This window comes from Tachyglossus aculeatus, chromosome 1 (genome assembly GCF_015852505.1).
Source record: "Tachyglossus aculeatus isolate mTacAcu1 chromosome 1, mTacAcu1.pri, whole genome shotgun sequence".
Taxonomy (NCBI): domain Eukaryota; kingdom Metazoa; phylum Chordata; class Mammalia; order Monotremata; family Tachyglossidae; genus Tachyglossus; species Tachyglossus aculeatus.
The window spans coordinates 133,376,788-133,401,614 of record NC_052066.1 but is presented as its reverse complement, the minus strand read 5'-3'; the positions used below and the strand labels follow the sequence as shown (position 1 = coordinate 133,401,614).

At 40.3% G+C, this 24,827-nt stretch overlaps 1 protein-coding gene across 1 annotated transcript in view; it reads right to left on the bottom strand.

Annotated features, from left to right (window-relative positions):
* COL21A1 (collagen type XXI alpha 1 chain) overlaps nt 1-24,827 on the bottom strand; it is a 165,843-nt gene that overhangs the window by 32,214 nt on the left and 108,802 nt on the right. Inside the window, exons 13-17 of the mRNA XM_038742664.1 lie at nt 14,763-14,816; nt 14,056-14,109; nt 13,200-13,253; nt 13,055-13,108; nt 2,616-2,669 (exon numbers count right to left, since the gene is read on the bottom strand). Of these exons, the coding sequence (XP_038598592.1) occupies nt 2,616-2,669; nt 13,055-13,108; nt 13,200-13,253; nt 14,056-14,109; nt 14,763-14,816 (270 nt within the window). The remainder of the gene's footprint in view (nt 1-2,615; nt 2,670-13,054; nt 13,109-13,199; nt 13,254-14,055; nt 14,110-14,762; nt 14,817-24,827) is intronic.

Here is a 24,827-nt window from a genome sequence, read left to right as displayed (position 1 = left end):
CCACTGGGTCCTCCCAGCCCCACAGTTCTTATGCACATACCCGTAATTTATTTATTTAATGTCTGTCTCCCCCTCTAGACTGAAAGTTTGTTATGAGCAGGGCCTATGTCTTTTATATTGTTGTGTTATGCCCTGTCACACACTTAGTACAGTGACCTGCACACAGTAAGCATTTAATAAATGCAATTGATGTGAAAGAGGAACTACATCCAACCTGATTAACACGTATACAATGGCATTCAGCACTGTGCTTGGCACATAAGCAAATACCCCCATTAGTGTCAAACAGGGAAAATAGTAGTATCATCTTCATATAAAAACACAAACAAATCTAGACATTTCATAGGATAAGGAGATCTGTCCACTTATCAAGCTCTGACTTCCTTCCTTCTCCACAATGTTGTAACTCTTCCTGCCAAAAATTACTGGAAGTGGAAGTTCACCCTACAACTCAAGCTCAATATGTCCAAAATTTAATTCCTCATCTTTCCTCCAAATCATCTTCTCCTCACTTTCCCATCCCTACTGACAAAACCATTTTCTTCTCCTCTCAAGTCAACATCCTTTGTATTATCTCTAACACCTGTCTTAGAACAATAATCAGTCAGCAAATGCTGCCAAGTTTTTTTTTTACATCTCTATCCAAAACAGGCTAGTCCAAGCACTTATATTCCAACTGGACTACTGCATCAGCCTCCAAATACGCTTACCTGGCTCCAGTCTCTTCCATCTCCAGTTCACACTTCTCCACCCTGCTGCCTGGATCATTTTTCTAAAACATCACTTTATGCACATGCTCCCCACTCCTCAATAACCTTTATTGCTTACCCATTCCTCCTCACTTCAAGCAGAAACTCCAGAATCAACAAGCCAATGATATTCATTGAATCACTTACTGCATGCAAAACACTGCAATAAGTTCCTGAGAGAATACAACTGAGTTGGTAGACACAATCTTTACCCACAGGAGTTTACAGTATGGGGAGACTGATGTGGAAATTAACTACATCTTTATATGTTCAGAAGTGCTGTGGGGGTGAGGTGATAAAAATCAAACTGCTTAAGGGGTAAAGACCAAAGTGCACATGTGATGCAGAAACTTTCACTTCAAGGTTCTCAACCAGTTTTCTGCCACTCTATTCATCCTCTCTCCCCTACCACTATAATTCCTCTCAAGCCAATCTACTCAAATACTTCATTCTTGTTTCTCACCACTAACCTCTTGCTCAGATCTTCTTTCCTGCCTGGAACTTCCTCCCCTATATATTCAACAGATCACTGCTCTCCTCTATCTTCAAAGCCCCTCTGAAACCAGCATTGTCTCCAAGGAGGCTTCCATGACTATTCTATATTCTAACTGAAGCACCATGTTGTGGAAAGAGCATGGGCTTTGGAGTCATAGGTCATGGGTTCAAATCCCAGCTCTGCCAATTGTCAGCTGTGTCACTTTAGGCAAGTCACTTAACTTCTCTGTGCCTCAGTTACCTCATCTGTAAAATGGGGATTAAGACTGTGAGCCCCCCATGGGACAACCTGATCACCTTGTAAACCCTTAGCACTTAGAACAGTGCTTTGCACATAGTAAGTGCTTAATAAATGCCATCATTATTAGTAACTGCCATTTCACCACTATTGTGATACCTGCCACTTAGATGATAGCCCCCACTGCACTTAGAGCATACTTTATGGCTTCTTCATACATGTATTTGATTTTAATGTATCACACTATGTTTTAGGTTTTTGAGGGCAGGAACCATGCCTACTAAATTTACTGTACTTTTCAAAAACCTCACAGAGTAAGAACTCAATAAATAATATTGATTGGTTTTATAATTGCCATGAAAATTTAAAATTAGCCTTAATTTCCAAAATTCCTTCTGCTTTCCTTCTGAATGGTCATAAGCATTAACTGGAATCATGCAAAATGTCATTTTAATTGGCTTGACCTTGTGGATTGGAAACATTAGATAATTACATAGTAATTTTAGTCCCTTCTAAGCCAATGACTGGGGAATTGCTAAAGATTAATATTGTTAAAGTTAAAATTATATCTCAAATCTACAGCAGTGGCCTCCAGGATTGAGTTTTCTGAAGGACTCTGTGCTATTAAGATTGACATTTTTAGTCTTCCTGTTCTGTTGGAAAGCTTTCATTAGTTTGTAAATCTGTTCAAAACTCAGATTTCATCCCTTTCAAAATCTTTTTTCAAAAGTTTTCTTATAATGCTAACATTTCCATCACCATATGAAATGTAAGAAAACTACATTTCCCCATTATATCTTACTGGATTCAGGCAAAATCCTCAAGTGATAACTGATAGACATTTCCTTGAATTTTCCAAAAAGATAAGCACAACTGGAAACAATCATGAGCATTTCCAAATGTGAATATTTTCAAATACAATAAAACATACAACATTACCTATTTTTGATTACTTATGACTTTCAATTAGGTATAATACATAATTTGTGAATCTGAAAAAATATATCTTTTGGTTAATCATTTCAATATAGAAAATACAGTTACACTGCAGAACTGGAGGTGTTAACTTGAAACATCATTATGTTGTGGGCAATGTTACACCATTTTTCAGGAATTACATTCAAAGTACTCACAGGTTCTCCTCGGTGTCCTTCTAGTCCTGGAGCACCCTGCTCCCCAATTTCTCCCTATGAAATGAGTTGACAAAGAAACATATGTGAGTTTGTCCCCCTCTCCCCCTCTCCATCCCCCCCGCCTTACCTCCTTCCCTTCCCCACAACATCTGTATATATGTATATATGTTTGTACATACTTATTACTCTATTTATTTATTTATTTTACTTGTACATATCTATTCTATTTATTTTATTTTGTTAATATGTTTTGTTTTGTTCTCTGTCTCCCCCTTCTAGACTGTGAGCCCACTGTTGGATAGGGACCGTTTCTATATGTTGCCAACTTGTACTTCTCAAGCGCTTAGTACAGTAAGCACTCAATAAATATGATTGATTGATTGAGTTTTCAGCTCCTTGAAATCACAGATCATGACTAGCAACTGTACTGTACTCTTCAAAGCACTTAGTACAGTGCTTTGCAAACAGTGAGCACTCAATAAATGGCATTGATTGTTTCAACACTCAAATAACATTCTTGTTCTTTAACAAAGTATTCAAGTAGGAAAATAGTTTGGAGGCTGGGTTAATAAATGTAGATTATTCCTCATTACTTCCCAGAGATATATAAAGAGACTTTAAAAGAACCAGAAAGGACCACACCATTAATTAGTAATTAGGGCAAATACATTCTTTACAGAACTTAAACTCAGATGTCTACAGCAAATTGTCATTTCTAACAACCAATACCAGAAGGTGGCCTTCACTTTCAGCAGTATAATCTACAAATTGACTGACTCAGTAATTAGTAAGCTGTTTTATCACTTTTGGGAGCCAATTGCTCCTTCCTTACAGATAAAAGCTAGGCCAGTGACCCCTCACCAATATCCTGCCTTTGGCTTGGAACAAGCCCTCCCTCCTCAAATCCGACATACAATTACTCTCCCCACCTTTTAACCCTTATGGAAGGCACATCTCCTCCAAGAGGTCTTCCCTGACCAAGCCCTTCTTTCTTCTTCTCCCACTCCCTTCTGCATTGCCCTGACTTGCTCCCTTTCTTCCGCCCCCTCCCAGCCCCACAGCACTTATGTACATATCTATAATTTATTCATTTTTACTAATGTCTGTATCCCTCTCTAGACTGTAAGCTCATTGCGTGCAGGGAATGTGTCTGTTTGTTATATTATACTCTCCCAAGCAATTAGTACAGTGCTCTGAACACAGTAACCTTTTAATAAATATGTTTGAATGAATGAGTTTATCAAAATGTCGCTGTATTTAAGATACAAATTAATAATGTCAAATATCTGTTGTCAGTTGCTAAATTGCAGTTCATCAAAATGCTTAAAACTTGAAAAATACAAGAAGTAGGTGACAAAGTCCACTTACTGTCTTCCAGCTCTCTTTAATTCCCTCCCCTTGTGTATGTCAGAAACAGGGCTAGACTACTTTAGAGAGTAATATAAATAATTAATGGTATTTGTTAAGCACTTACTACATGTCAGACACTATACTAAGCTATGGGATGGATACAAGCAAATCAGTTTGGACACAGTCTGTGTCCCACATGGGCCTCATGCTCTTAATCCCCATTGTCCTTGTCCTACATAGAGTTCACAATTTGGTATGATTATCTTGTAGTGAAGTGTTTGGTACATGGTAATACCACAGTTACTATTATTATTGTTGTGATAGAGCGTAGGAAGAGGGATGGGAGCTATTAACCCAATAGAAACTGTTGGGTAATCTTTAAAGATCACAAACAATAATTTAATATGCATTCAGAACCCATATTTAAAATAATTTACTGCATTTGGGATGTGCCTTTCCCCTTAGCATGGATTAACATGAATGGATAAGGAGGCATCAGGATCTCCAAACTAGATATGTGAAAGCAACCTGTTTGAAATGTTGTAAGTTCCTGGGCACTGGGCCTAGGTCAACCAGCAATATGTGGGGAATAAACCCTAATAGGCTGCTGTCCTCTTGTCTCAAGCGAGCTCCAATAACTTGCCTACCTTTCTACCTTTTGGGCCATTTAGCATATCAGTGTCCTAACTGGCAAATGCCATGGCATTTTGGGGACCAGGCCAAAGAAGAAGAAAAATAGCTCTAATGGGCCAGTAGTTTTGTCTCCAGTTATTTAGCCTGTTAGTAACTCAAAGTAGTGATTTTTATCAACAATATCAAACTAGATATGTGTTTTGAATTCATCATTTTTTATTGCTCAATTTCTCCAGTGTCAATCCTGTATCAGGTGGCAGAAAGCATGATGTGACTGAGGACCACATTTCTACTTGAAAGTTGGGTGCCCATTTTTTTTTAAATGGTATTTGTTATGCACTTACTATTCATTCATATTTATTGAGCGCTTACTATTTGTTATGCACTTACTATTCATTCATATTTATTGAGCGCTTACTGTGCGCGAAGCACTGTATGGGTCAGACACTGTTCTAGGTGCTGTGGTAGATGCAAGGTAATCATTCTATCATATTTATTGAGCACTTACTGTGTGCAGGGCACTGTACTAAGTGCTTGGAAAGTACAATCCAGTAACAGAGACAATCCCTACCCAACAACAGGCTCACAGTCTAATCAGGGTGGACACAGTCCATGTCCCACATAGGGCTCATATTCTTAATCTCCATTTTACAGATGAGGCAACTGAGGCACAGAGAAGTTAAGTGACTTGCTCAAGGTCGCACAGCAGACAAGCAGCAGAGCCAGGATTAGAAACCATGTTTTTCTGACTCCCAGGCCTGGGCTCTAACCACTAGACTTGCTGCCTCACCATTCTAGTTTGAGTAGCTCTGCCAAAGGTCTTTCAGGCTCAATCTAAGTTTTCAGGACTATAGCCCTAAATAATTTGCACAAGAACAGCACATTTCTATCCACAAATGCATTAATTTTGCTATGTTTCTAAATTTCCTTCTTAACATAAAATGATTTAAGGGATTTCATGCTCAAAATTATTTCTAAATCAAGTTTCTCCATCTAATTTCAGAGAATGACTCATTTTGCAACAAACCACAAAATAAGAGGAAATTTAACCTGAAACAGATCTAGGAAAATTGTATTAAGTATGTTTTTCTTTGGTACTGCGGTCTTTGGGATCTACCCACAAGTAATAAATGAACTGGGAATAATGCAGTTTGTGGTCATGGTAACATTCAGGAGAGAGTGGAAGGAGATACCTACCACAAAAATGTGATTAAATATAGATACTTCATTTTCAAATATTAAAATAAAATGAAATAAAAGGGACAGCATTTTGATACTGCCTCTAAGTTTATTTAAAAATCTTTACACTTGTTGACATTCTACCAGATTATGGATAGTCAATGTATGAATTTGGGGGCACTTTTCTTGCTTAAAATTGAGATAAATAAAAATATATTTATACATAGAAATACTCATGTATCTCATTTGTTGCCAATTTTTTCTATTTTGCGCATGTGAGGATGTGACGCTTGGTCTAGCCAATGCTAGTTTTACAATTCATTATGTAAAGACAGCATTTAAAAGCACTGGAGTTATTCATGTAATCCTTTTATGCAAAATGATGGACATAGGGCAAAGGCAGTCAGCTAGAATATACTATTGAGCCAAGTTCGTTCAGCACACCTTTTCTTCCACATGATCATATAATGCTGAATTTTTAAGGCTTGCAAACAATGAGATGCTTCAGCTGAAGAATCCATGAACAGAACAGCTGCAGCAGTTTTTGTTTTCCTTCCTAAATCATTCAGAAAGAGCATGGAGCTTCCCCTGAGTGTGCCTTTGATTTGGTGACGTGAACATGTAGCATAACACCAATTTCCCAGTCTGATCACAGCTTCCCTGAGGGATTGCCTTGTTCTATATACTTCATTTTTCACCTGAATCCAAAGTCTGCTGCCATGCACGATATGCCAGTACATCCCCTTGGATGTACTAACATATTCTCGTCTCCACCCTTTGTCTCTCCCCACTAAATAAAGGGAGGGAAGTTGGCCTAGTGACACTCTCCACCCTGAGGTACCCCAGAGGAACCCCAAGGGTCAAAGTTCATTCTCTCCTGCCCTTCCTGGAGTGTTTCTTCCCTTCTTTCAGTCCAAACACCACTGCAATATTTTTAGCCCAAAACAGAGGCTGCAGTGAGGTGAACCTTGGGTTTATAGCACCCAATCAACTATCGCTCCACTACAACCCAGCATGGCCTGAGAAACAGTGGCCTAGTGGAAAGAATATGGGCCTGGGAACTATGTGACCTGGGTACTAATTCTGGTTCCACCACTGGCTTGCTTTGTCACTTCAGAAAAGTATCAACTTCTCTGTGCCTCAGTATCCTCAGATGTAGGATACAGATTCAGTACCCACCTTCCCTCAGATTGGGATCCCCATATGGAACAGGTACCCTAGAGGAACCCCAAAGCTCAAAGTTCATTCTCTCCTGCCCTTCCTGGAGTGTTTCGTCCCTGCTTTCAGTCCAAACACCACTGCAATTTTTAGCCCAAAACAGAGGCTGCACTGAGGTGAACCTTGGGTTTACAGCACCCAATCAACTATTGCTCCACTACAACCTAGCATGGCCTGAGAAGGAGTGACCTAGTGGAAAGAATATGGGCCTGGGAATTATGTGACCTGGGTACTAATTCCGGCTCCACCACTTGCTTGCTTTGTCACTTTGGAAAAGTATCAACTTCTCTGTGCCTCAGTATCCTCAGATGTAGGATACAGATTCAGTATCCACCTTCCTTCAGATTGGGATCCCCATATGCAACAGGGACCATTTCTGACCTGATTAGTACTTAGTATATACAGCAAGCACTTCCATTCCACAATTATTAATATCATTATTAGCTCACACACTTCATTTCTTTGGGACCTAATTCTCATCTCACTCACTGCCAATCTTTTGCTCAAATCCTCCCTTTTGCCTGGAACTCCCTTCTGCTTAATAACCATCTGATTATTGACTTTCTCATCTTCAAAACTCTTCAAAATCATGTGCTTCAAGAAACTTTTCCTGATTAACTTTTCATATTTCCACTCTATATCCCCTCTAAATGATATTTCAGCATTTCTGTATCACAACTCACTTCCCATAGTTCATTTATATAAATATCCCCTTCTTCCCCCTCCCTGCCACCACCTCTGGATGGAGCTCTAGACTGTGAGCTTGTTGTTCCCCCTGTGCTTAGTACAGTGCTCTGCATACAGTAAGTGTTCAATAAAAAGAATGAATGAATGAAATACCTTTACATAAGGCATGGCTGTCAACTCATCTCTCTCATTCCACCCACATAATCTGTCAACAAATCCTGTTGGTTTTACCTTCACAACACTGCTAAAATCTTCCATTTCCTCTCCATCCAAACTGCTACCATGCTAATCCATGCACTTATCCTATCCAGCCTTAACTACTGCTGCTGCCTTCTCACTGATCTCCCAGCCTCCTGTCTCTCCCCTCTTCAGTCCATACTTTCCCATGCTGCAGGGATCATTTTTTCTAAAAAGCATAGAGCCCTTGGGTCCCCACTCTTCAAGAATCTCCAATGGCTTCCTGTTAAACATGTGCACGGAATTTAAAGCATTGAATCAGCTCATCCTCTCTCACAGATCTCCTATTACAGTCCACACACTTCACTTCTTTAGTGCCATCTTACTCACTGTACTCTTATATTGCCAATCTCACCACCAACCCTTTTCCTACATTCCCCTCCCCTCTCCCCTGCCAACTGGGACCTCCCTCCCCCTCCATATATGCCAAACCACCACTATCCCCACCTTCAAAGCATCATTAAGGTCACATCTCCTCCAGGAGGCCTTCTTCCCCTATTAAGCCCTCTTTTCCCCAACTTGCTCTCCCTTCTGTGTCATCTGTTCAGTTGGATATGTGACCTATGGCCATTTAATGACAATAATAATAATAATAATAATTTTGTTATTTGTAAGTGCTTACTATGTGCCAAGCACTGTTCTAAGTGCTGGGCTAGATGCAAGGTAATCAGGTTGTCCCAAGTGGGGCTCACAGTCTCAATCCCCATTTTACAGATGAGGTAACTGAGGCACAGATAAATTAAGTGGTTTGCCCAAGGTCACACAGGAGACAAGTGGCTGAGCTGGAATCAGAACTCATGTCATCTAACTCCCAAGCCCGTGCTCTTGCCACTAAGCCACACTGCTTCTCTGACGCCTTCTGATATTCTCCCAACCCTCAACCCCACAGCTCTTAGGTACATACCTTTAAACTATATACTATAAATTATTTATATTGGTGTCTCCTTCAATAGACTGTACAGTCATCATGGGCAGAGAATGTGTCTGCTTATTCTGTTGCATTGTACTCTTGCAAGCACTTAGTCCAGCTCTTTGCACATAGTAAGCACTCAATAAATGTCACTGATTAAGCATTAAACTCAGCTTCCTTCTACATATAATTTATTTTAGTACTGTTTTTCAGCTAGAAAATAAACTCCTTTCTTTCTGATGGTGTTTGTTACGTGCTTACTATGTTGCAGGTACTATATATTAAGTGCTGGAGTAGATACAAGATAATCAGGATGGACAAAGTCCATGCCCCACATGGGGATATCCCCACTTTAAAGATGCAGTAACTGAGGCACAGAGAAATGAAATGACTTGCTCAACATCATGCAGTAGACAAGTGGTGGAGATGAGATTAGACCTCAGGTGCTTCTGATTCCCAGGACCATGTTCTATCTACTTGGCTACATTGCTTATCTAGCTTCATTGTACTCTACCAAGTACTCAGTACAGTGGTCTGAGAGTAACTGCTCAATAAACACTATTGCTTGATTGCTTGGTGAAAGTAGGTGGGTGAGGATGGTGGGGGCGGGCGGTAGAAGAGGGGGCACAAGGGGAGTTGTTCATGTGCATGAACATGTGTGCCAGAAGTCATATGGCGACAAAGGATGCTCCTCATCCTGGGTAATTGTACCATTTTCCCAAATATTAAAGTGGGTCCACACAGGGATATTAGGATGAAAAAACAAGTTGAAATATTGAGCATAATTCTGAACAAAAGATTGCTTCTTTTAGGGCAGGAAGAGTGGGCTAGCCTAAACACACACTCCCACATCCAGAAGCATTGACAAACACATGGGGAGAGAGTTGCTCCATATTTGGAAGGAGCAGTTCAATTCATGGTCACTCTACCCAGGGAACATCCTGGGTTAGGCAGTCCCAGGAGGAGACTGGCCAGAAGCAGAGAGGGTGGAGCCAGGAAGTATTTTTTTAAGGTTATTTGCTGCTGCACGCACTAACCAATTCACTGACAGTGAGCCCCCAAATTAAAAGAAACTGGGAGGGATGGAGGGAGGGAGGCAGGTGCTCCCCACTCCTCAAACTCAGGTATACAAAGGAGAATATAGCTTCCTCTGAAACCTTCTTGGGATACCTCACATAAATGAAACTGAAAATGACCACTGTAGACTCAAACACTGGAGATGCAATCTTAATTTCTTTCCAATAGCTTTATCCGAAAAGGCACCTGAGGAAATGTTTCATGTGTAGCATAGAACTTTGAAGGAGTTTTGTAGGAGCTGTTATGTTGGACTAGTATGTGTGCTTGTTATGATGATGGCATTTGTTAATCACTTACTATGTGCCAAGCACTCTTCTAAGCACTGGGATAGATACAAGGTAATCAGGATGTCCCACGTGGGGCTCACAGTCTTTATCCCCATTTTACAGATGAGGTAACTGATGTACAGAGAAATTAAGTGATTTGCTCAAAGTCACACAGCTGACAAGTGGCAGAGCCGGGATTAGAACCCATGACCTGACTCCCATGGCCGTGCTCTTTCCTCTAAGCCATGCTCCTTCTCCACATGCTTTGTGCATGTGGCAGGGCTTAAAAGTCTTGAGGGCCTAATGATTTCCCCAAACTCTCTGTCTGCCATGCTCAACATGGACATTTATCTACATAAAATGGGCTACTGAATTCATTCTGAATCACCTGGGTGTGGAAGCAAATATTTATGTGATGTAGTTTCAAATAAATATTCATTTGTAATAGACCCGAGAGATTGTTGAAAATTCTTCCACTAAAAACAGCCTGTTTTTTTTTTTAAATTCACTGACCTAGATAGTTACAGGCTCAATGAATTTAAGTTTTATAAGGAACAGATGCTAAAGCAATATGACCAAATTTCAGAATGAAGGCGATGTTAAAGGATTGTAGAAGGGGTACAGAAATGAAGACCAAGTTGTCTTACTACACCAAACTGACCTGCAGGTGAAACAGACTGGATACCTTAATTCCCCCCACCCCCCCCCCCCCCCACCAAAATATAGGAATACATGGAAAGACTTTAACTTGCATAAAGAACACACAACAGGGCACTAGATAAAGCTTCTAACAATATTCCAGCTCAATATTAAACTTTGTTTGATTCAAAATTACTTATTATAAATCAATGGTATTTATTGATCACTTCCTGTATGTAGAACAATGTACTAAGCACTTGGAAGCATATTATAATGATTATTAATGATAATTATGGTATTTGGTAAATGTTTACAGCGTGCCAGGCACTGTTCTAAGTGCTGGGGTAGATACAAGCTAATCTACAATAGTAGATACAATCCCAACTCATGGGAACTTACAGTCTAGAGGGGGAAATGGACATTAAAATTATTACTATTATTATTATTATTCACAATAATAATAACAATAATTCAAGTAATTCTTAAGTGCTTACTATTTGCCAGGCACTGCACAAAGCACTGGGCTGGACCCAAGATAATCAGGTTGGACACAGACTCTGTCCCAGATGGGGTTCATAGTCAATCCCATTTTACAGATGAGGAAACTGAGGCACAGAGTAGTTAAGCAACTTGCCCAAGGTCATACAGCAGACATGTGTAAGAGCTAGAATTAGTACCCAGGTCCTTCTGACTCCCAGGACCCTGCTCTTTCCAAATGGGAGCGTGAAAGTATATATAAAGTCCTGTAGAGCAAATATCAGGTTAAGGGGTACAGATTCATAGCTGATACAAAAGGGAGGGTGAATAGGGAAAATTAGGACTTAGGGAAGGCCTCTTGAAGAAAAAGTAATTGTAATAAGGCTTTGAAGGTGGGGAAGGGGAATGCCTTTCCTCCACACATCTGCCAAACTAGCTTTCTTCTTCCCTTCAGAGCCCTACTGAGAGCTCAACTCCTCCAGGAGGTCTTCCCAGACTGAGCCCCCTTTTTCCTCTCCTCCTCCCCATTCCCCCCACCCTACCTCGTTCCCCTCCCCACAGCACCTGTATATTTGTACAGATTTATTACTCGATTACTTCTATATATTTACTATTTATTTTGTTAATGATGTGCATATAGCTTTAATTCTATTTGTTCTGATGATTTTGACACCTGTCTACATGTATTGTTTTGTTGTCTGTTTCCCCCTTCTAGACTGTGAGCCCGTTGTTGGGTAGGGGCCGTCCCTATATGTTACCAACTTGTACTTCCCAAGCGCTTAGTACAGTGGTCTGCACACAGTAAGCGCTCAATAAATATGGTTGAATGAATGAAATTATTGGGAAGGAAGCTCCAGGCCAGCCCAAGAGGAGGATGTGGGTAAGGTATGTGTGATGAGACAGACAAGACAGAGAAACAGTGAGTAGGTTGGCATTAGAGGGGCAATGTGTGAGGGAAGGATTGTAGTAGGAGATCAGCAAGGTAAGGTAGGAGGAGAAGAATCATATTACTTAGTCACTGTTTGACTATCGTATATGAATTCAATCTCATGAAGTTATTAAATACGGCTTAAGGGCTTCTGGCTGCAAATATAATTTAAGTGAAAAATATTACTTAATTTCCAAGATATCAGATTGGACGTCAAACCCAGAATTTTCTTCGGAGGTGACCATTCAAGGATACGGCATGGAGATTATTTCTGACAACGTAGAACCTCTATGTTGATACAGTTCTGAAGTCCCCAACATCTAGGTATACATACTTTCCAATTCTATGAAATGCCAGATCCAACCAACAGCCTGACAAACCACCCATCTGATCTCTCTCCACTTCTCCTCTTCCCTGAGGAGTAACTGGGGACCGGGAGTAGCTAGGAAAACATAGTTCTAGGAAGCAACCACTTAAGCCCCTCAAGACTCCTCCATCGACCTACAAGAGAAGAATGTTGTGAAGTCACCCTGGGAATGGAGATCTTCTCATTCCCAAAGGAGATAGAATCTCTGACCTGACAGCACTCATTAGAAGTGCCTTCCTTTCCTCACCATGAGTGAAAAAATCTTACACTTTGTGTTGCTATCTTAAAGGTTAATTGGTGTTTTAACTTCAGCTTAAGCTGAATTCCCTTAAACTTTAATGAGCTGCAATCATATATCCTCACACCAACCTCCCTGACCCATTTTCTTTCATAGGAAAAACTGACTAACTAGGTATATGCATCCTATTTTCCAGATCTACATAGGCCAGACTGAAGATATTTTATAAATACCTTGAAGCCAGGACTGCCGGGGAACCCATCCTTCCCATTTCTTCCAGTTTCCCCCTGTAGCAATGAAGAGTGCATGCATATTAGTATGCATTAAATACATTGTTTTACCAATACTGTGGGGAGGTAGATTTCCTCTATAACTTACAGCACGTCCAGGTAGACCTGGAAATCCAGGATCACCCTTCTCACCTTTTGCCCCCTGTAAAAGATGAAACTTAGTATTAGTCATCATATTTTGTAAAAATAACCAAATTACCTGATCAGGAAGATTTGTAATTAACTGCTTGTTAGGGCTCTGTACCCTTGTACTAAGAGCCCAATACAGTGTATGCTCAATATTACCATTAGAGTTCAAAATATTGATTATTCAATAAACAAACTTATTTATACATTGAGGAATCAAAGGGAGTTTGGAATTTTTAAGAAAAGAAAAAACAGGATTCCAGACCTTGCCCATCTTATTACAACATGTGTAGGGAAGCAGCATGGTCTAGGAAAAAGGGACTGGTCTGGGAGTTAAGGGACCTGGATTCTAATTCCGGCTCTGCCAATTGTCTGCTATGTGAACTTGGGCAAGTTACTTAATTTCTCTGTTCCCCAGTTTTCTTACCTGCAAAATGGGGTTTAATACCTGTTGTCTCCCCTCCTTACTCTGTACGTGGGACCTGATCATCTTGTATCTACCCCAGTGCTTAGCACAGTTCTTGAAATATAGTAAGTGCTTAAATATCATTATTATTATTATGAAGATCTCTGCTTAGAAATGGACAGTCTTTTTGAGAGCCAATATTAAGGAAAATGTAAAGGGTTCTAACCATACCCTAATCCAACAGCCACACAGAATTTTTTTTTTATTTAAAATAAATTCTCTATCACACACATCTCATTTGTCCCTAAGAGGTAGAGGTAGGAGAGAACCTGATTTGATAGATATCAATTGGATTATATTGTGCTGGAGAGAAAGTGAAGCACAGCAGCTTCCTCCTATGATTTATACTTTCCTTTTTCCCATAAAATCCTGGCAATCCTTTCTCTCCTTTGGGGCCCTTTTCACCCTAGGAGAGAAAATATGGGAAATAGTAATTTATTTGAAATGGAATATCAATTACTATTATGTCTAAATTACTAGCAACATTTAATTCAGTTAATTTATAAACTATGACCATCTATAATGCCTAACAAACTTTTGCTGAGAATTGTGATCTCAGAGAGATACTGGAGCAGTAAGCCTCAAGAAAATCAGTATTTAACATTAAAATGACATATGGCTTTTGGAGATGGGTATAAGGAGAAATCAAAACAAACATAACTAGGGAATAATACTGGAGGGCAGAAAACAAAGAAAACAGAGTCAAAGATGACAGACTCTTTACCCATACATTCAAGGGCTTTGTTCATTTGCTTCAACACGCATTAATACAATGGTATAGAATCAATACAATAGTCAAAGTGCTCAAATATCACTGATTTTTAAAATTAGTGAATTTAATTAGATGTAAACTATGAGTGAAACATTGCTTCAGGTTCTGGAAATGTTGCAAATTCCATCAATCAATCATTCACTAGTACTTTATTGATCACCTTTATATAGATCACAGCATTAAACATTTGGGAGAGAACATCATTCCTGCATTCAAAGTGCTTACAATTGAATTATTCCAAAGGCTAATAGAGAAATACTGTGGCAAAATCATTTGATGTCTTTAACCTTTGATGCTGGTATTCCATGCAGGCCAGGAAATCCAGGATGTCCTTGCTCACCCTGAAACATAAAGTTATATTAAATGAAAAAGCCCCAAACCCTTATAGACTGCATCTAAGAATCTACAGAAACTTCAGAATATACCCTGCCAACTCAGAGCCATGATTTCAAGCTTTTCAAATTTTAGATTCATTGAGTTGTTGGCCAAATTTTTCTGAAAACCTATTGGGATGAAATTTAAATAAATAATTTAAATAAATTTAGGTGGAAGAAAATCCCTGTTTCCCTGAAGTATCTATTAATTTGACTGAACTAAAGTCTCCCATGGAAAAGTATTCATCATTCTATGTTTTTAAATCCTTATTACACTACAACAATGTCTTTATTAAAACAGCCCACAGGGTGGGTATGGAAATACCCAATAGTGCTCTTCTAGATGGATCATAAAGTCACTATGTGAAAGAAAAGGCAGAAAAAATACAAAGTTCCGAGAGAGAGAGAGAGAGAGAGAGAGAGAGAGAGAGAGAGAGAGAGAGAGAGAGAGTGAGAGTGAGTTAGTTGTTCTGGTTTGTGTTGCGAAAGGAATTCAGCTACTAGTGGGTGCCAAAAGAAGTATTCTGTGGTAGTTCATCATGACGTCCCAAATAGAAATTCAATCTGGGGCCCTCTAAGCTGGTTATGGGCGGGAACATGCCTGCTAATTCTGTTGTACTGTACTCTCCCAAGAACTTAGTACACTGCTCAGCACATAGTAAGCTCTCAAATGCCATTGTTCGATTAAGGGTTCAGAGGAGTAGGACTCGGCCACTATCCACTCTGGAACAGATAAGAGTTGCTGCCTCTGCAGTTATCTGGGTACATTTTGTTTTTTACCCGAAGCTGTTAGGTTTGCTGATGTTATTAGTTGTAATAATGAAAACTACATGGCAACTACCCTACATTACTCCTACAGTGAGCTAAGGAAGGAGCAGATTGTATTTATTTAAGGTCACTTACCAGGAACCTTATACACCAAAACTTTTAAGGTTCCCACTCCAATAGACAACTCCCTTTTCCATATGGAGTCCCACTAATTCCTATAAAGTTCACTTCTCAAAAGTAATTTTTTTGGCTAAATCTAAACTGTAAAGCACTTGCAAACCATTTAAAGCCAAAAAGAAAACAATCAAAATTCCTAGGTAACTGGACAGATTCCCGAACCTATAAAAAGCCTTTCCCTTTTTCTTGGTTTTTTTAAGATTAACTCCCCAGTGTTTCCATGCTATTCTGCAACAAAAAGGTCGAACCTGCAAATCTGTCTTTAACTTGGTGGAAAGCAAGTCTGCTAACATTTTCATGGTTATGTTGCAATTATTTTTTCAAATGAGTAATTATTTTATCCTGTTCAAGCTTGGCGATGGGATTGCAAAAAGCATATAATGAATGTATTTCATTAGAAAGTTGGAAAGATCTCTCTCTCAGAAAAGTACGTGGTGAAATATTTTAACCAATTCTTGGTGTAATAGCTTCACCAAGTATTGAGAGCTTTTACAAGCTATAAGGAATATTAATTTAAAATAAGTAAATATTTCATGCTAACAATGAACAACATATCTTGCCAACCAAATAACAGATGTGACCAAAAGTAACCAAAAATATATTTTTCAATTGAAACAAAGTCCTTCATAAATAGATCTTTCTATAAAATTCATATTGAAAAAAATAAAGCATTTTGCATCTGAATCACAAGTAAGATCTGGTGAAATTTATTTTTTGTTAGACAGCAAAGTCACAGCTTGCTTTGAAACCCTTCCACAGGGGTACTACAGGAAAGAAAGCTAGGGTATTATCCTTACACCTGTACCCAGGAGCTAATGATGAATTGTTTCCATTGCTAGTAGTGGGAAAGCCCAATCCCATTGAGTTCTGGGCCAAGTTCCCCTTTGGGGAAGTTTAGGTTTTTAATCAATCAATTGATCAATCAGTCAGGCTAGTGTGCAGGTATGCTGGCTGGTGATCAGCTCCTGGTTGGGATCGCACCAGAGGAAGAGTTCCAAGTGGTAAAGTATTTCTCTGTATTTACACTATACCTGAGGTAAAAAGGAAGCTAGGGTGAGCTACTTTGGGGATATTTCTGGTCTGAACCCTTGTCCACCAACTTCTCCAAGCAAAGTTCACTCAAAAATCTCCAGTGACTACCAGTCAATCTGCACATCAGGTAGAAACTCCTCACCCTCGGCTTCAAGGCTCTTCATCCCTCGCCTCCTCCTACCTCACCTCCCTTCTCTCCTTCTACGGCCCACGCCGCACCCTCCGCTCCTCTGCCGCTAATCTCCTCACCGTGCCTCGTTCTCGCCTGTCCCACCGTCGACCGCCAGCCCACGTCATCCCCCAGGCCTGGAATGCCCTCCCTCTGCCCATCCGGCCAAGCTAGCTCTCTTCCTCCCTTCAAGGCCCTACTGAGAGCTCACCTCCTCCAGGAGGCCTTCCCAGACTGAGCCCCTTCCTTCCTCTCCCCTCATCCCCCTCATCTTACCTCCTTCCCTTCCCCACAGCACCTGCATATATGCATATATGTTTGTACATATTTATTACTCTATTGATTTTACTTGTACATATCTATTCTATTTATTTTATTTTGTTAGTATGTTTGGTTTTGTTCTCTGTCTCCCCCTTTTAGACTGTGAACCCACTGCTGGGTAGGGACTGTCTCTATATGTTGCCAACTTGTACTTCCCAAGCGCTTAGTACAGTGCTCTGCACACAGTAAGCGCTCAATAAATACGATCGATTGATTGATTGCCATGCAGCTGAACAATTAGTGACAGATAAACATTTGATCAAATTTGGAATGTGCAGTTTTAACCCTCAGGGACTTAATTTTGGATTCATTATGTTCTGTTGCAATTTTCGCTCATTTGTAATACTGATTAAATATTGCCTTTGGTCATTATTTCATTTGGAGATTTGGCTTACCCAGGATTACTGGGGATTTCAGAGCTATCAACTGGAACTTAACTGAAGTTTCTAATCCTACATTTTCCTTGGATTCCTCTAAATACGGATGACTACCTTTGGTGTCACACAGCTAAATAGCTCCAATCACAATCTTATCTGCCTTCAAGATATCACTAATTGGATGGCCTCCTGTCACCTCAAACTTAACACGTCCAAAAGAGAGCTCCTTATTTTCCCACTCAAACCCTGTCCTCTCCCTGACTTTCCCATCACTGTAGAAGGCACCACCATTATTCCCATCTCACAAGCCCATAACCTTGGTGTTATCCTTGAATGCTCTCTCTCATTCAACCCACATATTCAATCCATCGCCAAATCCTCTTGGTCCCACCATCACAACTTGGCTACAATTTGCCCTTTCCTCTCGATCCAAACTGCTGGCACAGTAATACAATCACTCATCCCTTGCTCATAACTCACTCATCACACAATCACTCATCACTTGCTTCCTTTGCTCTTCTACCCTCTCCCCACCCCACAGTACTTATGCATATATCTGTAATTTTATTTATAATAATAATAATAATGGTGGTATTTATTAAGCACTTACTATGTTTCAAGCACTGTTCTAAGTGCTGGGGTAGATACAAGGTAATCAGGTTGTCCTCCTGGGAGCTCACAGTCTTAATCCTCATTTAACAGATGATGGAACTGAGGCACAGAGAAGTTAAGTGATTTGCCCAAGGTCACACAGCAGACAAGTGGTGGAACCCGGATTAGAACCCATGACCCCTGACTCCCAAGCCCAGGTTCTTGCCACTGAGCCATGCTACTTCTCTATTCATATTGATGTCTATTTATTTGTATCGATGTCTGTCTCTCCCCCCCCTCTGGACTGTGAACTCATTGTGGGCAGGGATTGTTACTCTTTGTTGATATATTACGTACTTTCTCAAGCACTTACTACAGTGCTCTGCACAGAATAAGTGCTCAATAAATACGACTGAATGAATGTCATCCTATCCCACCTAGATTACTGCATCAGCCCCCATGCTGACCTTCCAACCTCTCATCTTTCCCCACTCCAATCCATACTTCATTCAGCTGTCCGGATCATTCAGGACATGTCACCCCCTCCTCAAAAATCTCCAGTGGTTGCCCATCCACCGCCATATCAAACAAAAACTCGTCACCATTGGCTTTAAAGTGCTCCATCACCTTGCCCCCTCCTACCTCACCTTGCTTCTCTCCTTCTACAATCCAGCCGGCTTACTTTGCTCCTCTAGTGCTAACCTTCTCACTGTGCCCTGATCTCACCTGTTTTGCCATTGACCCCGGACCATGTCCTGGCTCTGAACACCCTTCCTCCTCAAATCCGACAATTACTCTCCCTACCTTCATTCATTCAATCATATTTATTGAGCACTTACTGTGTGCAAAGCACTGTACTAAGCACTAGGAAAGTACAATTCAGCAATAAAGAAAATCCCTGCCCACACTGGGCTTACAGTCAAAGCCTTATTGAAGGCATATCTCCAAGAGGCCTTCCCACACTAAGCCCCGCTTTTCCTCAACTCCCACTCCTTTTAGCATCACCTTGACTTGCATCCATTGCTCTCCCCTGCCTCCACCACCCCAGCCCCACAGTACTTATATATCCGTAATTTTATTTATTTGTATTGATGTCTGTTTCCCCCACCTCTAGACTGTGAGCTTGTTGTGGGCAGGGAATGTCACTCTATATTATTGTATTGTACTTTCCCAAGCACTTAGTACAGTGTCCTGCATTCAATAAGTGTGTAATAAACATTCATTCATTTGTATTTGTTGAGCACTTACTGTGTGGCGAGCACTGTACTAAGCGCTTGGGAAGTACAAGTTGGCAACATATAGAGCCGGTCCCTACCCAACAATGGGCTCACAGTCTACAGGGGTTGAATGAATGAATGAATCTTATGAAGCAAAAGCTTTAGAATGTAATGTTTTTGCCCCAATGATAGGATCTTTTACTACATGATCATGGAAGAAATCTCAAGGCCAAAGACAACTGAAATGTAGTTAAACATGGACATACAGTTTTCTTTTCCTGATTACGTAGATGTGAACCTTTCCAATAAGAGGCTTAAAGTCTAAGGGGCCCTACATAAAAATAGTCGCATGGATTATTAAAGGTAGTCAGTATTAAGCATTAGACTAGTAAATAATTTAAATAGTAACTTCAGAAATGGTTGTGACTTCCTAAGAAACCAGAACAATCGGTTTCAAAGCAAGTTTTTCATATTAGAACAATGCCATCTGATTTCCCAACTGGCCTGGGAATCAGTTGTTCCATGTGGTTGCGTTATGCCTAAATTAACCAGTTTTGGAAGATGGATTAGCTCTTCAGCCCATTAGATACAATCATAACATAAAGCAATTAATTTAATGATTGGTTTCCTAAAGATTGGAAAGAGTTAATGCAGCCTTCCAAGACTGACAGCTTTCATTAGTCTGTGTTAGGCATTTGGAGCAGACTATAATTATAACGATTTATGGTGCATGTCTCATTGTGAATCACTAGTAATTAAGGTCTACTCTATTCAAACTCCTAGGGCTATTTCTAACCTGTGGATGAATGCAGTCCAGCCAGAAAAACAAAGAAAGCAGGATGGGAAATACTGGGTGAGGTTATGAGTTATGTAAGATGGGATTAGGTTCCTCGCCATACTCATTGAGTGTGTTGCCTACACCTTGTCTCAAATTACTCTCCTCTAATTCTCTCCTTGAACCCCCTCAATCTGATTTCTGTCCCCTTCACTCCACAAAAATCATCCTCTCAAAGGTCACCAATGATCTCATTCTTGCTAAATCCAATGGCTTAGCTGCCTTCGATACTGTGTACCACCCCCTTCTCCTGGATGTTATCCAACCTTGGCTTCATCGACTCTGTCTTTTCCAGGTTCTCTTATTTCTCTAGCCATTGATTCTCAGTCTGCTTTGTAGGCTCCTCCTCTGCCTCCCACCCCACCTGTAGGGGGGTCCTTCAAGGTTCAGTTCTGGGTTCCCTTCTATTCTCCATCTACACCCACTCCCTTGAAGAACTCATCTGCTCCCTTGTCTTCAACTACCACCTCTCTGCAGTCTCATTTTTCCTCCTGCCTTCGTGATGTCTATTTGTATGTTCTTCCATCACCTTAAGTTTAACACATCTAATACAGAACTTCTTATCATTCTTTCCAAACCTTGTCTTCCTCCTGACTTTTCCATAACTATAGATGGCACCACCATCCTTTTGTGTCATAAACCTATAAACTTGGCATTATCCTTGACTCCTCTCCCTCATTCAAGCCACATATTCTATCCATCACTAAATCTTGTTGGTCTCACCTTCACAACATTGCTAAAATCCACCCTTTCCTCTCCATCCAAACTGCTACCATGTTCACTTATCCTCTACCACCCTGATTACTGTATCAGCCTCCCAGTTTCCTCTCCCCACTCTAGTTCATTCTGGTGCCCAGGTCATTATTCTACAAGAACATTCCCCCCCTCCTCAAGAAACCCCAGTCCATCCAACTCTGATTTAACCAAAAACTCCTAACCATTGCTGGCTTTAAAGCATTCAATCACCATGCCCTCTCCGACCCCACCTATCTCCTACTAAAACCCAGTCCCCACCCTTTGCTTCTCTAACGTTAACCATCTCACTGTACCTTGATCCCATCTATCTTGCTGTCGACGCTTTGCCCATGTCCTGCCTCTGATCAGGAACACCCTCCCTCCTCAAATCTGGCAGACAATTACTATCCCCCACTTCAAATCCTTACTGAAGGCACATCTCCTCCAAGAGGCCTTCCCTAATTATGCCTTCCCTTCATCTTCTCCCACTCCCTTCTGCATCGCGCTGACTTGCTCCCTTTATTCATCTTCCCTCCTAGCCCCACAGCACTTATGTACATACCTGTAATTTTTTTATATTAATTTCTGTTTCCTCCACCAAACTGTAAGGTCACTGTGGGCAGGGAATGGGGGGGGGGGGAGAGGGATGGGGGGGGGGAGAGAGAGAGAGACAGAGAGAGAGAGAGAGAGAGAAATATTGGGGCCACTAGCAGCTTAGACCCTGTATTTGGGCATCCTTCTCCTTCCATACCCATTCTGATTTTTTTTTTTAAACCATCCCTTCTAGAAGTCCCAAGCTGCAGTAGATGAAGGCTATACAATACGCTCGTATAGTTAAAAACTTACTGGTATCAGAAAAAAAAAAATTCAGGACTCTTTGAATACATGACATTTTGATGTCTACTGCTCCTATAACCCAAGAGCTAAGATTGACTGGGGAGCAGGTTGTAAATCTTTGTTCATGACTGCATTATGCATACTCTCCTTGTCATTAGCAGACAGTGCCCTGTGATGAAATAGTAACATTTCCGAAACCTAAAACCTTAATGTTATCAACCCACATTATGACAGATCAGAGAAGTTGTCAGAGGTGAATTATTTTCCTGCTGGATTTATGCTTTATGGCCTCATGCAGCCTTTAAAATAATCAAGGCCCAAAATAAAATGTTATATGCCTTCATCTTGAATGACTTCACACCAACTTTCAAGGCTGCTAAACACATACATATGCAGAGAACCAATTTTCATATCAGTGATTTAGTGCTTTTGTAAAGCACTAAATTTCCCTGCACTGGCCAAATAATTATTGTGGAAATGATGAGTGTAATCACGAAAGCCCAAATTCTCCAATGGTGTGCAAAGGGAAAGGGCTTGCCATGAATAACTAAAGATTACAAATGACCTCGGGGAATAAATACAAATAGAAAGGTCAGTAATACTACCCAGAAAACATATAGAAGCATTCTGCTCTCTCCCACCCCTGCTTCACTCATTCCATCAATAACACCAAGCACGCACAAGCACCTTGTTCAGAAGAGTGTCTCACTTGAGATACCATGGTGGATTACATGTTTCAGTTTATTTTGAGAGAAACTGATTTAACTAAAATGTTTAAAAAGAAAGCCCACAAAGAGCATAACTACACTTCAATCTTACTTGTAAACTCACTGTGGGCAGGGAACATGTCTACCAACTCTGTTGCACTGTACTCTCAAGTGCTTGGTATAATGTAGTAAACACAAATACCCCTAGTTGATTAATTGTAATATTCAAAGGAATGGAAAAAGAATGAATCAGTAGAATTATGTGAAATTGAATATACATATATACAAAGTGCTGAGGATGAACATATGTACCAGAGAAAGTGAATGAAATGCTGTTCAAGACTATAACTGTATGAACCTCTTCACCGTTAGGAGGTGAGGGCCAAATTCAAACACTGTTACATCAAATAGGACAAGTTATGGAAATGCATTGGAATACTCATTTCACAGGCTAGCATATTCTGGCATGTTATGAATTCTTTGCCTTCATTTCCTCATCTGTAAAATGGGGAGAAGATATCTGCTTCTCCTTACCTCTCAGATTATGAGCCCCAAGTGGGTAGGACTGGTGCCTGATCTGATTACCTTATGCTTATTCCAGTGTTTAACATGACTATTTAATTCATAATGGGAGTTTAATACAATAATTTTTAAAAGAATAGTAATGTTATTATTTAAAATGTATTTCCCGGCACATTTTGGACTATATACTATAAGAATGCTGCAATTAAAAGCCTCACAAATAACAATTTATAAAAGCCATCAGAATTAAGCAAGAAATTGAATACTATGAACACTTGCTCACTATCAAATTCTTAAGAATCATCTTTGATTCCTGACAATTGTCCAAACTATATCAATAAGAGGGATTAGATTGATCCTAAACCAACCATCCACTTGTGGCCTCAGGCCACAACTCTCTAATAGGGCTCTTCCACTTCTGATGAACTAGACAAATCCACCTTGGTTTTACTCCTCTTCAGCTACTTCCCAATTCCAGCAATTCCTGGTCTTTTCTCCAGTCAGCTCCAACCCTTCTCCACAAGTGAGAGTCCTCTCCCTGACCTGGCCCTTCCACTCTGCCTGCACTCACAGCTGTTCTCATTTAAACTGCTCCAGGAGGTCCAGCTGGAGTTGAATCACCTTCTCCTTCCCTCCAAAAGCCCTCCCTCCCACCCCACACACATTCAGCCTGCAGAGCCTCTCAGCAAGTAGAGGAATCCATCCAGCTGCAGGTATTAGAAGGAAGACACACTAATATCTACATTTCTATAAAGAGAAAGTAACACAAAGTCATGCTCATACCAGCATTATGAGATTAAAACCATCCCCTGCCTCTCATTTGTAGAGAAGAGTCATATTTACTTCTTTCCAGGAAGAAGCTGATGCAATCGCTAGCACCCTTAATGCTGACTCAAATTGGAATGTACAATCAATTGGGTTCCTATTCAATTCTCAATAAGCAACTTACTCAGACATGGAGCCTCATCAAATTGTCCTGGAAATAGTCTCATTACATTCCGATCCTTTGGCATTAGGTCACCTTGAGCTCATAAAGCAGCTTGAGTCTCTAAAGTGAGTTCAGATTGACTGCCAAAGAAATTTCTCTAAACTGTGTTCTGGACAGAGGAGACTGCTTAAATTTTTTTAATGGTAATCCTTAACTGCTCATTTCTAGGCTATCAACTTTAGAGAATTTTTACATCAGTTAATTAGTTGCCATTTTTTATTGCCCCTTTATAAGATGGGACTCAGTAGACTGTATTCAGTTTCGGGGGTTGAATGATAATAATAATAATAATAATGGCATTTATTAAGTGCTTACTATGTGCAAAGCACTGTTCTAAGCACTGGGGGGATACAAGGTGATCAGGTTGTCCCACAGGAGGCTCACAGTCAATCCCCATTTTACAGATGAGGTAACTGAGGCCCAGAGAAGTTAAGTGACTTGCCCAAGATCACACAGCTGACAATTGGCAGAGCCGGGATTTGAACCCACGACCACTGACTCCAAAGCCCGTGCTCTTTACACTGAGCCACGCTGCTTCAAAGCAACATTTTGTATTTCATCACCATGAAGAACTTACTACTAGTTTCTGACCTACTGAATTTCAATTATGCTTATTTTTTAGAATCCATCTTTACTTGTACCAGACAATGGAAATTTCCAAAAGTGTTCTGAGTTCATTACATCAACTATTTTTGTAATGAA